Below are 19,298 nucleotides of genomic sequence, written 5' to 3' on the forward strand. Positions count from 1 at the left end.
TTTTCACTCCCTCCTCTCTACATTCTCTTCCTCTGTTTCCGCTGCTAAAGCCACTTTCTACCACTCTAAATTTCAAACCTATGCCTCTAACCCTAGGAAGCTCTTTGCCACCTTCTCCTCCCTGCTGAATCCTCCTCCCCCACCCTCCTCCCTCTCTGTGGATGACTTCGTCAACCATTTTGAAAAGAAGGTTGACGACATCCGATCCTCATTTATTAAGTGAAATGACACCGCTGGTCCTGCTCACACTGCCCTACCCTATGCTTTGACTTTTTTCTCCCCTCTCTCTCCAGATGAAATCTTGCGACTTGTGACGGCCGGCCGCCCAACAACCTGCCCGCTTGACCCTATCCCCTCCTCTCTTCTCCAGACCATTTCCGGAGACCTTCTCCCTTACCTCACCTCACCTCACCTCGCTCATCAACTCATCCTTGACCGCTGGCCATGTCCCTTCCGTCTTCAAGAGAGCGAGAGTTGCACCCCTCCTCAAAAAACCTACACTCGATCCCTCCGATGTCAACAACTACAGACAAGTAAGTATCCCTTCTTTCTTTTCTCTCCAAATCTCTTGAGCGTGCCGTCTCTAGCCAACTCTCCTGCTATCACTCTCAGAATGACCTTCTTGATCCAAACCAGTCAGGTTTCAAGACTGGTCATTCAACTGAGACTGCTCTTCTCTGTGTCATGGAGGCTCTCCGCACTGCTAAAGCTAACTCTCTCTCCTCTGCTCTTATCCTTCTAGACCTATCCGCTGCCTTTGATACTGTAAACCATCAGATCCTCCTCTCCACCCTCTCCGAGTTGGGCATCTCCGGCGCTGCTCACTCTTGGATTGCGTCCTACCTGACAGGTCGCTCCTACCAGGTAGCGTGGCGAGAATCTGTCTCCGCACCATGTGCTCTCACCACTGGTGTCCCCCAGGGCTCAGTTCTAGGCCCTCTCCTATTCTCTCTATACACCAAGTCACTTGGCTCTGTCATATCCTCACATGGTCTCTCCTATCATTGCTACGCAGACAACACACAATTCATTTTCTCCTTTCCCCCTTCTGATAACCAGGTGGCGAATCGCATCTCTGCATGTCTGGCAGACATATCAGTGTGGATGTCGGATCACCACCTCAAGCTGAACCTCTGCAAGACGGAGCTGCTCTTCATCCCTGGGAAGGACTGCCCGTTCCATGATCTCGCCATCACGGTTGACAACTCCATTGTGTCCTCCTCCCAGAGTGCAAAGAGCCTTGGCGTGACCCTGGACAACACCCTGTCATTCTCTGCTAACATCAAAACGGTGACCCGATCCTGCAGGTTCATGCTCTACAACATTTGCAGAGTACGACCCTACCTTACACAGAAAGCGGCACAGTTCCTAATCCAGGCACATGTCATCTCCCGTCTTGATTACTGCAACTCGCTGTTGGCTGGGCTCCCTGCCTGTGCCATTAAACCCCTACAACTTATCCAGAACGCCGCAGCCCGTCTGGTGTTCGACCTTCCCAAGTTCTCTCATGTCACCCCGCTCAGTTGAGGCTCGCATCTACTACAAGACCATGGTGCTTGCCTACGGAGCTGTGAGGGGAACGGCACCTCCTTACCTTCAGGCTCTGGCACCCCAATGGTGGAACAAGCTCCCCCACGACGCCAGGACAGCGGAGTCACTGACCACCTTCCGGAGACACTTGAAACCCTACCTCTTTAAGGAATACCTGGAATAGTATAAAGTAATCCTTCTACCCCCCCCTCCCCCCCATAAAAAAAAAAATAAGAAAAATAAGTGGTTGTCCCACTGGCTATCATAAGTTGAATGCACCAATTGTTGAATGCACCATTGTAAGTCGCTCTGGATAAGAGCGTCTGCTAAATGATATAAATGTAAAATGTAAATATACTGATAAAAGTCAACTTGTCCGAGAGAGATTTACATAGTTACAAAAACGTCACGCCAGGGTAAGCCTACACGAAATACAGCCCTTATTTTATGTGTTTCTAAAATCGGCTATGGGAAAAATGAATGGTGGAAAAACGATTGGAACCATGTCCCTGTTTGACCGCTAGGTTTTATGGGTATTATCACACCTCCACTGTGGGACTCTATAGAGGGGTTGGTTGTTAAGCAACAAAACTGGCATGCAACTATGGGGCAAAATAGACAGGGTTTGACTTAGAATGTTGACAACATGTAAACTATATTTAGTCTCTAAATGTTTAATGCAAACATAAATACATTTGAACAATGAACTCGTCTCAAATACATTGTTACAGTTGTTGTTGGTTAGCTAGGTAGCGAATTTGAGTCATTGCATAGACATGATATCAGTCAAAACACCTCAAAACAAGACATGGTATCAATAACACCATACAACAAGCTGAAACATGCCACAGAGCTACGATTCCCCACATGGCAGCTTGTTGTTAGCTGAGGTTCAGAATCATAACAAGATACACGACTTCCGGCCATCGATGCGCGAGCATCATTTTCGTGACGTCAGCCAACCCTTCTATGGCTCCTGGTCAAAAGTAGTACACTAGCCTACATAGGGAATAGGGTGCCATTTTGGACGAATTCATGAAGGTGCTGTCATAACCTTTGACCCCCATTTGACCCTACTGTACCTTTAGCCAACTCTCATGACTCCCCGGCCATAGACTTTCTAGTTTGATATTACAGCATGAATAGCACATTATTTCATTTGTTAAACAATATTTAATCCACAGTAATTAATATAATTGAAGATTTAAAAATAAATAACATGCCTACCTTGAACTCTTTATTCTCCATCTCCTTGCAAAATCAGCACATTTCCTTGCCAAAATGAACGCGCATCCAGAGCGAAAACAAACGCAATCCTCCAGCACTAGGGAGGTTTAGACTGAACTGCTCCAGCGGTTTTTCATCAGTTTCAACGTTTATCAGTGATGACGTAACAATGACCTGTACAGATTTGACGCACTTTCGATCTCGTGCTGATGCAACACTCTGTGTTGTTGAAAGCTCATGTATGGAAATCCTGCGAGTTGTAAACAAATTTAGGCTATAGTTGCCCTTAAAACTGTAATGTTGAGGACGCCATGAAAAATAAAATACATAACCCACACCGTTAGGCCAAGGTACATGCAATATTCATCACTTTGCCAATAGACTTCTTGTTCCTTGTTGTATGTAGCCTTTCTTTTGGGATTAGCACCACTGTCACCTAGAAATTGATACTGCGGTTGTCACATAAAACAGATAACCCATAGTTCATTATTAAATAACATAACTCATTTCTTTATTTTATTACTCATAAAATATACAGCAATCTTCAGATACTGAAAGAATTCATGGGAGTTTCGATTCAGTCACTATTTCATATGTACATGCTAGTTTCATCCTTTTAAAGAAAAAAAGGACACGAAAAAACCTGTGAACCTCCTGATCCTGATTTGACGAACATAGCATATGTATTGTACATATTTCCAGTTAAAATTATTTTAAAAAAGAGACAAAAACGGGGGTTTGAACAAGCAATCACATAAAAGGATTGAGTGGTTTCATTTTTTTGAAGAAGTTAAGCAAGCAAAACCTGTCAAAATACATTGATTATAAGACCAAGACAAATAATATATATTTTTTTTTCAACAGAAGAAAATCTAAATGCTGCTGTCCTACCATTGGTTTACAGTGTTTCTCCTCTCCAAGGGAGGCATGTTTTCCCCCTCGTATGCCTCGGAATAGTATCAGTGCTTTTCACAAACGTTGTAGTACTTAGTGTGCATCATTGTTTTCGCTCATACAGCTGCCCCTACTCTCCTAACCTCCCCTCAGTAACTAAAGAAGGCACAAAATGATGACATAAATATCACAAGAAAGAATACATGAATTAATAATTTACTTTCTAAAATATTTTCTAGAGGGCAAAGGACAGGTAGGTTTAATAACGCAAATGTAAAAAGTCCTGTCGCTCACATACAAATGCAAAATCTAAATGGCACCCTATTCTTTATAGAGTACACTACTTTTGACCAGAACCCTATGGCCCTGGTCAAAAGTAGTGTACTATAAAGGGAATAGGGTGCCATTGGGGATGGAAATTCTTTGAAATTACTCATGAGAGCAAATACTACGATTTTTTGGTTCCCACAGAGGGTCAGGAGCTTAAGACATGAATGATTTTATTAAAATGTTTGTTCATAAAAAATTAATGATTTCCCCTCCTCCCACATGGATTACAGACAAGAGGCTAGGTGCGTTCTGACTGTCTTAGTGTGCGGATAAACATGACCATCACTCTCATAAAACTTAAATGAAACATCACTCCTTATGTTTTTTCTCAGGCCAAAACGCTCAATCCCATTTCTACTGTCAAAACAGGTTTTGAAAAGGCTTCTTCCACATCTTTTGGTCCATGTCTGTTTTTCACTCAGTGAAGTGCTACTATCCCCTTGGACTACAGGTTATTGCCGTCATAAGGTGTCCGTCTGTCTGTTGGCTGGACAGTTTCTACCGTTTAGGACCTTTGTGGGTAAAGGTAAAGGTGGGGTATAGCAGCAGCAGTTCCTCTGAAGTCCAGTATCTGCTGGAAGGACACCTGGTGGTACGAGAGGATGAGTGTGGCCAGCCAGCCTGTTGTGCCTCCCCCTCTCCCTCCCTCCCTCCATTTCTCTCTCTCCATCTGCAGGACTCTTAAGGCTCCTGTGCGGACTGTCTCGGCTCGTGCCCTCCCAAAGCTGGCTGTGGTGATTTAAGACACGGTGTGTATGTGTGGATTTGTTTGTGGCCTCTGCCCCACTTCACTGTCCATCCGCCTACCCTTGGCTCCCCTCCTGGGCAGCGACCACCACCCCCCTCAGTATGTCTCTGAGTCTGAGTCGTTGAGTTCCTCATCCTTGTAGAAGCCTCCATCGTGGTCGCGGTGGCCGATGTTGTTGAAGCTGCAGTAGGAGCTGTGCTCGCTGCGCAGCACGGGCAGGCTGTCGAAGGTCACACTCTTGGAGGGGCTGGTGGTGTAGTGGTTAATGGCACTGAAGGACAGGCTGGGCGCCGGGTTGCAGGGGGACACGGGCATCATGGTGGCCAGGATCAGCGCCAGGCAGTCCGCCACGTCTTTGTTGGGGGCGCAGGCCAAGGCAGGCGTGTAACCTGAGGGGTTCAAACAGAACAGCAGAGGGTCACTTCAGGAGCATCACCGTTTACTATAACACTTTTGGTGAAAAACATGAAATAACAGCAGGCTAGGAGATACAAAGTTAAGACAATAACCAAGCAGTGGACTAGAGAGAAACAATTGTGGACACATTGAGAAGAGAAGTACAGAAGAAAACGGTGTTAGCGTTATGGATCTTACCATTCTAATCGACTGCGAGCACGCTAGCACCCTTCACTAGTAGCTCCTGAACCACCACCGTCAGACCATTTCTGGCTGCAACGTGTAACGGCCTGAGGAGAAAGTACCGTCAGATTAGCCAGCAGCAAATGAGGATACCTCCCAAATGCCAGACTATTCCCTATATAGTGCACTTCTTCTAATTCTTCTGGCCCAATTAATACAGCTGAACCATACGTACGTCTGTAAGGCTGCGTTAGTCGAGTTGATGAGGTTCCTGTCTGTAATCTTCTCCAATATCAACAAAGCACTGGTTTCATGCCCCTTTAAAAACCAGAGTCAAACATGTCAGACCAAAATTTCAACCAGAGAGAGCCAACTGTTCAGATGAACATCATCTTCATGTGGGGATGCTCACCTTACTGCAGGCCAGATGAAGAGCAGTGTTCTTGACTGCATCCTGCAGGGTGAGCTCTGCTTTGGCACTGCTCACCAACAGCTCTGACACAGACAGAGAAACATAAAGAAACTCAATTAGGAAATGAAGCGACTTATTAAAATGTAAAACAGACATGTTGAACTTAAGCCGGCTGGGCGAGGCAAAGCGGAGGAGAGGGGGCTGCGTACCGACAGCGTTGGTTTGTCCGTTCTCAGCAGCCATCATGAGGGAGGTCTTCCCGGAGGCATCGGGGGAGTTGACCTGGGCGTTGTGGCCTAGCAGCAGCTGAAGACACTCCACGTGGTCCGTGAAAGCCGCCGCATGCAGGGGGGTCCTGGAGAGAGAGGAAACTTATTTCACCGATATCATGTAGGACTGTTATAAACAAGTTTGTTCAATTAACCCTGTTTATACCATAGAAATATAAAATCACTAATAGATGTATTAAAATTAATCTACAATCCCTCATCCAACCCCAGAGGTCATTTTATTCCCAAGACAACATTATTCTCCAGAAGAAAAGGACTTTGTCATGTGCTGTAGTTACCGGTTCTTGGTGTCAGTGGCGTTGACAATGGCCGGCCCCAGAGTGTCAATCAGCATCTCTGCAGCCCCCTCGTTGTCATTGATCACAGCACAGTGGAGGGGGCTGAACGAGTTGCCCTCGGTCTTGTGGAAAACCTCCTGTTCCAGCAGCACCTCTACACACGTGTCATGGCCTAGTGGAAGATTGATTCATACCGGAAAAAGATGACGTCGCTGCAGACCACAACAATACTCTCAGAGAAAGCTACACATCTGACAATGGTGAAGTCACAAAATATGTTTTAGCTACAACATATGCTATGTCAATCCCTGACAAAGTCCTGTTTCAGTGTAAGGTCCTCCACTGAGAGTCATAACCCCTAATTCTGTTGTAGTCTTGTTCATTCCCCCACATGGCTCCGTCCACACCAATCGAATGCTTTTCAAGCCACAAGAGGGAGTGAATGAGTGTACACTTCATGGAGGAGAGAACAGAGCTACAGTCCAGTTAGTCAGTACGTACCGTTGTATGTAGGGGTGTAACGATCCATCTACTACATCGATGTATCGATTTATATTCCTATGATCCAACTACATCGATCTGTGCTCGGTGAGTTGGCCTTTTGGACAACATATATCACTCTAACATCGTTTTAAAATGTAATAAATCGATTGTATCGATACTAGGAAATAACCCATTGGATTTAAGCACGTCAGACTTTATATGGATGTTTTTTCTTAGCACTTTTAATGATAAAGGCTTTAAACATTACTCGATTCAGTCTGCCTATCCGTGACGTCATCGCCCCACGCCAGCAGCAGCGCAAAGGCGCAAAGACAACAAAACATAGCATGGCGGACGACAGAGGAGAAGCCGACGAGCGAGAAATTATCAAGCCACCATTGCGGTCCTTACAAGAAACAGGAATCTAGGAAACTTCACCTGCACTGTCCAGTATCCAGGTATTTATTTCAGTCACACTGGTTGAATTTTTGGCTAAAAGGTTACTGAATCTATTTCAAGTCACTGAATCGTTTCGGATCGTATCGTTCTAAATGAACCAATATCGTCCTTGAATCGTATCGACAACCACGAATCGTGATACAAATCGAATCGTTACACCCCTAGTTGTATGGCCTGCCTAATTCAGGGACATGTTTACGGTGCTGAAGAGAGAAAATCAGAAAAGATCTAGTGTTCCGTTAGTCCAGTACGTACCGTTGTAGCAGGCCCAGTGTAGTGGCGTGTAGCCCTGGTTGTCTGTGATGACGGGGAGGGTCTCCACTGACTGGGCGGCGTGTAGGAGTCCCCCCAGCACCCCGATGTGTCCGGATTCCGCCGCCAGGTGGACAGGGGTCCGCCCCTTACAGTCCCGAACCAGGAAGCTGGCGCTGTGCTGCAGCAGGGCCTCCACACACTCCTCATGACCCGTCAACGCCTGGGAGGAAGGGCGGGGAGACAAGAATGGATTTGAATAACTAATAATCAATGATATAATAATGAATCATCAATTATTACAAATGATGTCTGGAGGCAGGTCCCCCTACAGGGATGAATACACCACTACCCATGGACAACTACTTTTCTGAAGATAATATGTATATTTGAGCCTCCCCGTCTCTTTCTGTGTGTGAGCGTATACAGCCAGCTCTCCTCCTCACCCCTCTGTGTAGCGCTGTTCTGCCCCACTTGTCTTTGGCTTCTACGCTGGCTCCCTTGTTGAGTAGTGAGTACACACAGTCTGTGTGTCCGCTCAGCACTGACAGCATCAGAGGGGTTCTGATACACAAGACAACAAGGTCATATTACAAACTGGTAATAACCAGGCTGAGTCCCAAATGGCAACCTATTCCCTATATGGTACACTACTTTTGACCCGAGCCCATAGGGTTCTGGTTTAAAGTAGTGCACCAAGTAGGGCATAGGGTGCCATTTGGGACGTAGAACTAGTGTCAAAATCTCTTTATTTCAGGAATTGTATCCAAAACCCAATTGACTTACTGTCCATTCCCGTCTTGAACGTCCACTGGACTCTGGAGGTCAGCATTTCCAATCAGCAAACGCAAACACTCCGAATGACCGTTGGTAGCTAGAGGAGGATAAACAGAGAGGATATAAGAATGTGAGATGATTGACCGTTGGTAGCTAGAGGAGGCTAAACAGAGAGGATATGAGCTGATTGCTGGACGACTATTACCTTCACATGAACAGACAGATTTCTAGAACAGTGGTATTGGTAGATGACATCCTCATGATGTTAACACAGCAGATAATAAAACATTTTGGGGCTGAGGCCCTCGAAGCCTGTCACCTGCTAGCTGTGTACCTGGCTCTGGATAGAAGTCCCCCTGTGCACTGATCTAGGATCAGCTTACCCTCCCCAGATCCTCAGCAATAATGACAAAAAATGACCTTAGATCAGTGTGTAGTGGGCATTTTCACACTATGCTATATAATATCCCTAGAGTGGACATTGGCGTCCTAGCAACATGACCAAACAAATGTCCATCTTGGTAAGGAAAACTTTTGAATTACAGAATCTCTAGGTCTTACGTGATATCCTATGCGTACCTGCAGCGTGGATGGGGGTCCTCTTCAGGGTGAAGTCTTTAACCAGGATGGAGGCTCCCTGGTTGATGAGGACATGAACACACTCCACATAGCCTTTAAAGGCAGCCAGGTCCAGAGGGGTGCGCCCCTGGCTGTTCCTCACGTCTAGATCCAGCAGAGACTGAACCAGGACCTCCATAGCATGGTGGTGGCCGTGGTACGCCTGAATGGAAACAAACACAAAGTCTGAAGCAAAGTCCAGTGGTATGCCTGAACAGATATACACTCCTAATATAATCAATGTCCTATAGTAGACCAGTGGTATGCCTGAACAGAAATACACTCCTAATATAATCAATGTCCTATAGTAGACCAGTGGTATGCCTGAACAGATATACACTCCTAATATAATCAATGTCCTATAGTAGACCAGTGGTATGCCAGAACAGATATACACTCCTAATATAATCAATGTCCTATAGTAGACCAGTGGTATGCCAGAACAGATATACACTCCTAATATAATCAATGTCCTATAGTAGACCAGTGGTACGCCTGAACAGATATACACTCCTAATATAATCAATGTCCTATAGTAGACCAGTGGTGCGCCTGAACAGATATACACTCTTAATATAATCAATGTCCTATAGTAGACCAGTGGTATGCCTGAACAGAAATACACTCCTAATATAATCAATGTCCTATAGTAGACCAGTGGTATGCCTGAACAGAAATACACTCTTAATATAATCAATGTCCTATAGTAGACCAGTGGTATGCCTGAACAGATATACACTCCTAATATAATCAATGTCCTATAGTAGACCAGTGGTATGCCTGAACAGAAATACACTCTTAATATAATCAATGTCCTATAGTAGACCAGTGGTATGCCTGAACAGAAACAGTCCTAGACCTCTAAAGTAGACCAGTGTCTCTCAAATCGGGTGCCCATTTTTTCTCCCGCCCAGCATCAACATCGAAGGTCCCTGCCAAGCGTGAGATTTAGAAACACTCTACTTCTCCTCTGTTGGAGGTTGATTAACTCAAATGGCAAAATAAGGAAATCATCCTCATCATCACCGTGTCAAAATATGCATGTATTTTACACTAATCAGGAACAGATAGGAACATGGTGTGTGAGTGTCTGGACAATCAACTTTTCGTGGAAAAACAACACCATGCCTGCATCCCAGATAGCACCCTATTTCCCATGTAGTGCAGTACTTTTGATCTGGGCCCATAAGGCTCTGGTCAAAAGTAGTGCACTAAATAGGGAATAGGGTGCCATTTGTCATGTGGCGAGACCCCTACAGGAGCAGGTAGGCTTTACTCACAGCTAAGTGTAGGGGGCTGATGGGAGCTCTGACATCAGAGTCGTTCAGGATGTCTGTCCCTGAGGTTTCCATTAGCTGGGGAAAGACAAGGACGGGCCAGTTTAGACTTGTAACATATTTACTTTGAAGGTTAGTCTAGTAGCATGTTTCATGTTGTAAATCTCAGTGACCAGCCCCTGCAGACATACTGGGGTGTTGCATTCGTATCTTAAACAAGCTAGTGTGAGGAAAAGTAACCAACTGGTACTTACCACATCTAAAGGTGTTTCACTTGCAATCTGGAAAAATAACATCAAGAGTGACGATGCGGCCACGACAAACATGCAACCACACCTTAAAACCTACTGAATATCAACGTCTGTCCCAAATGGCACCCTATTCCCTATATAGTGCATTACTTTTGACCAGAGCCCTATGGGCCCTACAGCCATTTGGGACGCAGACAAAATGGTCTGTGAATGCAGGGCGTCTAGTCCCCTGTGGTTCTGACTCACCAGCTCCAGACAGAGGCGGTGTCCGTACGCAGACGCGTAATGGACTGCGTTGTAGCCCTGATTGTCCCTGATCCCTGGGTTAGCATCGTTTCGCAGCAAATATTCCAGACACCTAGAGGTCGGAGGTCAAGAGTTCACTAATCATTATACCAACATCAAGACAGACAGATAAGCAAGCAGAGACACTTTCCCAAAGGAGACGTGGCCAAGCTTTCACACTGCAGATTTAACACTAGTATGTATTCAAACACGACCAACAACATACTCTAGACTACAGTGAAATGTGAAAGGTCATGGCACCACAACATACTCTCCAGACTACAGTGAAATGTGAAAGGTCATGGCACCACAACATACTCTCCAGACTACAGTGAAATGTGAAAGGTCATGGCACCACAACATACTCTCCAGACTACAGTGAAATGTGAAAGGTCATGGCACCACAACATACTCTCCAGACTACAGTGAAATGTGAAAGGTCATGGCACCACAACATACTCTCCAGACTACAGTGAAATGTGAAAGGTCATGGCACCACAACATACTCTCCAGACTACAGTGAAATGTGAAAGGTCATGGCACCACAACATACTCTCCAGACTACAGTGAAATGTGAAAGGTCATGGCACCACAACATACTCTCCAGACTACAGTGAAATGTGAAAGGTCATGGCACCACAACATACTCTCCAGACTACAGTGAAATGTGAAAGGTCATGGCACCACAACATACTCTCCAGACTACAGTGAAATGTGAAAGGTCATGGCACCACAACATACTCTCCAGACTACAATGAAATGTGAAAGGTCATGGCACCACAACACACACAACAGTAAGAGAGGTGTGAGACGTACTTTCCGTCTGTGTCGGAGGCAGCAGCGTAGTGGAGCGGGGTGCAACCCCTTTTATCCAGATCGTTCACACTGGCCCCAGACCCCACCAAGGCAAACAGACACTGGTAGTTACAATTGGCTGCCGCATAATGCAGAGGACTCCTAGAAGAACGCACAGAAACCATTCAACATCAACAACAGAAACAGCTTATTGGAGCTGTATAACATTTACATTTTACATTTACGTCATTTAGCAGACACTCTTATCCAGTGCGACTTACAGGAGCAATTAGGGTTAAGTGCCTTTCTGCAGGGCACATAGATTTTTCACCTAGTCAGCTAGGGGATTTGAACCAGCAACCTTTCGGTTACTGACCCAACGCTCTTAACCGCTAGGCTACCTGCCGCCCAATATTTCCCATAATAATTCCTATATGCCCCTATACTATATTCCCCATTATCATAAAGATCACATATGAAAGTTATTTGATGCCACAGACAGACCTTCCGAAGCTGTCCTTTCTGTTGAAGTCTGCCCCTGTGTTGAGCAGCAGATTCAGACAGTCCAGGTTCCTGGTAACAAGATATCAAGTTCAGAAAGGCTCTCGTACATCTGAGCTATCAGGTGAATGGTAACAAGATATCAAGTTCAGAAAGGCTCTCGTACATCTGAGCTATCAGGTGGATGGTAACAAGATATCAAGTTCAGAAAGGCTCTCGTACATCTGAGCTATCAGGTGGATGGTAACAAGATATCAAGTTCAGAAAGGCTCTCGTACATCTGAGCTATCAGGTGGATGGTAACAAGATATCAAGTTCAGAAAGGCCCTTTCACATCTGAGCTATCAGGTGGATGGTAACAAGATATCAAGTTCAGAAAGGCTCTCGTACATCTGAGCTATCAGGTGGATGGTAACAAGATATCAAGTTCAGAAAGGCCCTTTCACATCTGAGCTATCAGGTGGATGGTAACAAGATATCAAGTTCAGAAAGGCTCTCGTTCATCTGAGCTATCAGGTGGATGGTAACAAGATATCAAGTTCAGAAAGGCTCTCGTACATCTGAGCTATCAGGTGGATGGTAACAAGATATCAAGTTCAGAAAGTCTCTCGTTCATCTGAGCTATCAGGTGGATGGTAACAAGATATCAAGTTCAGAAAGGCCCTTTCACATCTGAGCTATCAGGTGGATGGTAACAATGAGAACCTTAAAGAAAAGAGAAACCCGTACACTGCTCTTGCTAGTATCATTGTTTTTATAATGCTAATAAAAGCAATAATAAAAAGTGATACTAGCAAGAGCAGTTTGCAGGTTTCTCTTCTCTTTCAAGAAGATATAAAGACAATTTAGACCAGAGCGCAAGTCAATACCACCATGGCATGGAACCACATTATACAGAAATGATACCGCACTAATGATCTAAACGATTTTTTTATACTGCTAAACAATGTGAAATGTAAGAGTGTGAATATGTGTTTGTTCTTTCTGGTGGCTTTCCAGTTCATGAACTAAATATTCCTTGGTGTAAAGCCTGGACCAGTCCACTCACCCTCCAGCTGCTGCAGCATGTAAACAGGTCCTTCCAAAGTCGTCAGGGGTGTCTATATCAAAGCCTGATGAGAGGAGCTTCCGACAGCAGTCAGAGAACCCACTGAGAGCAGCCAGGTGGAGGGGGAACATCCCATGGACGCCTCGCCTGCAACACATTTTTACATTTTAGACTTTAAGCAGACACTCTTATCCAGAGCGACTTACAGTTGATTCAGCTAAGATTGGAAACAGCACCACATCACAGTCCTCATTAAACCCCACAGCAGATCAACACATCAGAATGCTGCAATGCCCTGTCTTTCAACCCCCCACACACCACAATGTGTTGAGCATAGTCTCCAAGCGGGAATTCGGTCAATGACAGAATTGCAGATGCATGTTGCATTATTGCTGGAAACTGTGTGTGTGTGTGTTCTCACTTGGCTGTGTCAGCTCCGTTCGTGATGAGTGTATTGATGAGTAACTCATGGCCGTAGCGAGCAGAGATGTGCAGGGGTGTGTTTCCATTCTTATCTTCACAGTCGATCTCAGCACCTACAGAACACACACACACACAGACACACACACACAGACACACACACACAGACACACACACACACACACACAGACACACACACACACACACACACACACAGACACACACACACAGACACACACACACACACACACAGACACACACACACAGACACACACACACACACAGACACACACACACACACACACACACACACACACGTCAACCACTTGACCCAAGAGGCATCATGAAGCATCATGTTCAACCACATTGGGGGGGGGGGGGGGGGGGGGGGGAACAAAACAATACATTCCTGATCAGGTCACTTGGTTCTGAAAACCCCCTGGCCCAAAACACTGGCTCCAACCTCCATCTCTTCATTACTTGAAAGGAAATCATTCGCCAACCCACTAGAGCTCTGTATTTTCATTGAGTTGTAATTGAACAGTGACTACACATTTGAATGCGTGTTGACTCACATCCACTCCAAGGTCCAGGAGGTACTTGACCACACTGATCATTCCACTGGAGGCTGCAGAGTGGAGAGGGGTGTAGGCCTTCTTGTCTTTACAGGACACCTCTGATCCATGAGAGGCCAGCAGTTTCACCACCTCAATGTGCCCTATGGTAGAGAGAGAGAGGGAGGGATAAATAGAGAGAGAGAGAGAGAGAGAGAGAGAGAGAGAGAGAGAGAGAGAGAGAGAGAGAGAGAGAGAGAGAGAGAGAGAGAGAGAGATAGATTAGTTTACAGTGGTACACAGCACCATAAGCAACACCTACATCATGTTAGTACAACTGAAAACATCTAATCAACCTACTTAGTACATGATTCTGACATAATAACACACTAGACGTGGCTCATACAGCTGAGCTGTGAGACTAACACACAGTCCATTCATTCATTCATTCATTGGTATAAAAGACATTAGTCAGAATGTAAATGATGTGGTAAACTCATCACCCATGTAAGCAGCCCAGTGGATTGCTCGGCGATCCTTCTTGTCAAAGGCATTAATGTTGGCTCCTCTGGAGAGAAGCAGCCTCACCATCTAACAGGGAGAGGAGAGAGAAACAAAACACAGGTTGAGGAAAACTAAACAGCAAAATCCGCTAAATCTGGCTTCAAAGCCTCCCCTTTAAAAAATATATTTTGTATTCACAATGAATGAAAGATAACATGTAAAGACATGGTACATTTCTCCCCTTTTTTTTTTATTTTTATAATATGTTTATTATTTTCCAATAAAAATAAAGTAAAAGAGACAGCAATACAAACAATGACATTCATTGTACTGTTGGATGGGATGGCCAGTTTAGAGGACAAAACAAAAGTTAACTCACACATACACAAAATAAAACAAAATCCTATTAGGTGGTACGTGTATAAGAAGACAGCATATAGTCATTACAAGCAGTGTAGTTCAGCCAAAAATAAATATTGAGTGGAGTACAGCACAGAGTAGCAGCAGATCGTCAGCCCAGTTATGAAGCGGGACTAGACCATTTATCCAGTATCGGCTGCCATATTTTGTAAAACAATGGACTTCTATTGGAGGTGTTGTATCGAATCTTTTCCATATGGATTACATTCCCTAAATCCCGTAACCACATTTCAAAGGTAGGTACAGTCCATTTCTCCCCTTTTAGTCCCCCTTTGACCTCCCCCTCACCCCAGAATGCCTCCAAACACATTTAAAAAGAAAGGGAAAGTAATTGAGTTACATGTCAGAAAACAAAACAAAAGTATACAACAACGTTACTTCAAGCAAAAATGTAATAGCCTAACAATTTCAGGTGATTAAGTGATTTTATAGGCCTATATAGCAGTAATCTCAAGGTGGGGCCAAGAGTACTAATCTGGAGGAAGTGTTTGGAGCTGTTCAAAATAGGATATCATCGGGTCCCAGGAGGAATAAAATGAGTTGGTTGACCCTCGAATGGTAACTTCATTTTTTCTCATTTTAGGAACAGCTTCAGATCTTCGAGCCAAAGAGAGGCTAAGGGAGGATTGATAGATTTCCAATCCAATAAAATCCTTCTGCGGGCTAACAGGGAGGCAAAGGCAATGGCATCTAGCTGTCTATTGGTCAGAGAAGGATTGTTGTTTGGTACTCCAAAAATAGCAATTTCTGCACTAGGCTGCAACTTTATATCAAATGCTTCAGAAAGGGTTTTAAATAGTGGACAAATAATCTGCCAGACGGGGACAGGACCAGAACATGTGGGTCAAGTCCACCAAGGAGCTTTTACACCTGTCACATGTACCATCAATATTTGGGTAGAATTTGGACAATCTGGCCTTACTGAAATGGATACGGTAAAGTACCTTAAACTGTATAAGGCTGAGCCGGGCACAAGAGGAGCTTCCATTTACCCTCAGTAAGGCATTTCACACTCAGATCGGATTTTATTCAAAGCCTCCTCTGAACAAACTCAAGCATACAACTAGGGCTGTGATGGTCATGGAACTTCAGGTGTCGGTGATTGGCGTGTCTTATGTACGTGGTCATCGACAAAACTGACAGCTGACAGGGGGGCGGGACGCACATTAGCAAAGGAAAACATTAGCGCGTTTAGGCCAGTCTTGCTCTCAAGTTTGGGAAGCTAATTTTCTCCATGAAGAATATATCAAGCATTCCATGCATCATCACATTTGCAAACTTATAAAAAAAAAAAAAAAAATTCACCTTTATTTAACCAGGTAAGCCAGTTGAGAACAAGTTCTCATTTACAACTGCGACCTGGCCAAGATAAAGCAAAGCAGTGCGATAAAAATAACACCGAGTTACATTTGGGGTAAAAAAACATAAAGTCAAAAATACAACAGAAAATATATATACAGTGTGTGCAAATGTAGCAAGTTATGGAGGTAAGGCAATAAATAGGCTATAGTGCAAAATAATTACAATAGTATTAACACTGGAATGCTAGATGTGCAAGAGATTATGTGCAAATAGAGATACCGGGGTGCAAAAGAGCAAAATAAATAACAATATAGGGATGAGGTAGTTGGGTGGCCTAATTTCAGATGGGCTGTGTACAGGTGCAGTGATCGGTAAGGTGCTCTGACAACTGATGCTTAAAGTTAGTGAGGGAGATAAGAGTCTCCAGCTTCAGAGATTTTTGCAATTCGTTCCAGTCATTGGCAGCAGAGAACTGGAAGGAATGGCGGCCAAAGGAGGTGTTGGCTTTGGGAATGACCAGTGAGATATACCTGCTGGAGCGCAGACTACGGGTGGGTGCTGCTATGGTGACCAATGAGCTAAGATAAGGCGGGGATTTGCCTAGCAGTGATTTATAGATGGCCTGGAGCCAGTGGGTTTGACGACGAACATGTAGTGAGGACCAGCCAACAAGAGCGTACAGGTCACAGTGGTGGGTAGTGTATGGGGCTTTGGAGACAAAACGGATGGCACTGTGATAGACTACATCCAGTTTGCTGAGTAGAGTGTTGGAGGCTATTTTGTAAATGACATCGCCGAAGTCAAGGATCGGTAGGATAGTCAGTTTTACGAGGGCATGTTTGGCAGCATGAGTGAAGGAGGCTTTGTTTGCGAAATAGGAAGCCGATTCTAGATTTAACTTTGGATTGGAGATTCTTTATGTGAGTCTGGAAGGAGAGTTTACAGTCTAACCAGACACCTAGGTATTTGTAGTTGTCCACATACTCTAGGTCAGACCCGTCGAGAGTGGTGATTCTAGTCGGGAGGGCGGGTGCCAGCAGCGTTCGATTGAAAAGCATACATTTAGTTTTACTAGTGTTTAAGAGCAGTTGGAGGCTACTGAAGGAGTGTTGTATGGCATTGAAGCTCGTTTGGAGGTTTGTTAACACAGTGTCCAATGAAGGGCCAGATGTATACAAAATGGTGTCGTCTGCGTAGAGGTGGATCTGAGAGTCACCAGCAGCAAGAGCGACATCATTGATATACACGGAGAAAAGTGTCGGCCCAAGAATTGAACCCTGTGGCACCCCCATAGAGACTGCCATAGGTCCAGACAACAGGCCCTCCGATTTGACACACTGAACTCTATCTGAGAAGTAGTTGGTGAACCAGGCGAGGCAGTCATTTGAGAAACCAAGGCTATTTAGTCTGCCAATAAGAATGCGGTGGTTGACAGAGTCGAAAGCCTTGGCCAGGTCGATGAAGACGGCTGCACAGTACTGTCTATTATCAATCGCGGTTATAATATCGTTATCCTATGTTGATTTATGACAAGTTCATTGACTAGGGCCCTATAAAATAAGCGTTGCGGACCGAATCACGGAATCCAGACATTAAACCGAAATTCAACAATATTCAAACATTTATTGAACTTAGTAAGAAATCAACTAAATCTATTCAACTTGTTAGAAAACACATTCATTTGCCCAAGTCAATCATAAGACATGAACAAAATGCATCAGTGATTCGTATTTCCATGAACTTTCTGAAACGGCACAGGAATGCCCCTGTCTGTGTGCATGTGTGCGGTGCGCGCGTATGTCTACACTTTGTGTAGCCGTTAGCGATGATGCTAATGATAACCTTCTTCTGGTAGGGAAGGAATGGCTTTCCCCAAAACCTTCGCAAGTAAATGTTAACTACAAAGTAGCCTATGCCTGCCTGGCAGAATTATACCGTGATCATTTGCATCACTCCAGTGGCCATTTGTTCTACAGCAACACCGCTTAACCAAACAAAGGTCTCTTCCTGGTGCACGCTTGCATTTAAGGGTAACTACACCCCAAAATCTAAATGTCTTACATTTTTCCCAGACCTCACAAATGGTCACCTGATAGGGTTTAAACATTGTTGTGGACATAGAACATCCAATTGTGCTGTTTTGCTATTAAAAAGGTGTACTTTTGAGAGCGAAAACCTGCCAAAACAGGGACAAACGGTCAACGGGGAAATCTAAACGGAGAAAAGGGAACTTGGGAATTAACGGAATCAGGCAAAACATTGAAGGGATTTTATAGTGCCCTAATGGACTACAGACATTGACTGTCTCCTAGACTAAAAACTAAGATTGCATGTACTGCCTATATTTTGAGGGAAACGCACTGTCCATTATTTGATTTGATCAGGGCAGGGCAGGGCAGCACACAAACTGCATTTAGTCCAATAACAATCCATGATATTATTAGGGTGATAAATAAAAGGCAGTTGCTCCATGACACAAGAGCACGCTCTACTGGGACAAAAAGCTTACAGCACCTGGTATTCCCAGGCGGTCTCCCATTCAAGTACTAACCAGGCCCAACCCTGCTTAGCTTCCGAGATCGGACGAGATCGGGCGTATTCAGGCTGGTATGGCCGTAAGCGAGGGAACAACTCTTGGTACACTATATAATGGTACACTATAGTGTCACTCACTCTGAAAGGGACACAGAAACTTATCCACTTTGTGACACAAACTGAAGAAGCTCAACCCTTGCTTACATTTCCTATATATATATATATATATATATATATATATATATATATATATGAGTCTTGTGGGGGGGGGGGGGGGGGAGAGGGCCTATCCTATGTTGATTTATGACAAGTTCATTGACTAGGAATCCTCATCTCATTCCCAGACCCAGTGTAACCCCTCTTCTCTAGGTAGACTTCCATTAACTCCTCCCACTCCAGGACAGAGTACTTATCTGAGCCATCACCCCTAAAAAGAGGTGGAGCACTAACATCTGACTTCACAACCAGATTCAGCTTGGACGCATCAATAAAGGTTGACCCACACTGCTCAGGCAGGGGAAACTGCTGG

General features: G+C 44.6%; 1 protein-coding gene and 1 long non-coding RNA gene across 2 annotated transcripts; both read right to left on the reverse strand.

Moving 5' to 3' along the window:
* Nucleotides 1-5,031: 5,031 nt before the first annotated feature.
* On the reverse strand, nt 5,032-5,567 carry LOC311119515. Its single transcript, XR_014611990.1, has 3 exons — nt 5,544-5,567; nt 5,324-5,415; nt 5,032-5,118 (listed from the first exon to the last, which is right to left on the reverse strand). It is a non-coding gene; the product is annotated as an uncharacterized lncRNA (long non-coding RNA).
* A 1,880-nt stretch (nt 5,568-7,447) lies between these two features.
* LOC311119510 (serine/threonine-protein phosphatase 6 regulatory ankyrin repeat subunit A-like) lies at nt 7,448-11,805 on the reverse strand (the record flags this gene model as incomplete). Its single annotated transcript, XM_084194187.1, has 5 exons — nt 7,448-7,705; nt 7,929-8,046; nt 8,269-8,356; nt 8,839-8,896; nt 11,797-11,805. 5 exons carry the CDS (start codon nt 11,803-11,805, stop codon nt 7,448-7,450), a joined length of 531 nt encoding a protein of 176 aa, XP_084050313.1.
* Between the last annotated feature and the right edge of the window lie 7,493 nt (nt 11,806-19,298).

This window comes from Coregonus lavaretus (genome assembly GCF_964263955.1).
Source record: "Coregonus lavaretus genome assembly, contig: HAP1_SCAFFOLD_489, whole genome shotgun sequence".
Taxonomy (NCBI): domain Eukaryota; kingdom Metazoa; phylum Chordata; class Actinopteri; order Salmoniformes; family Salmonidae; genus Coregonus; species Coregonus lavaretus.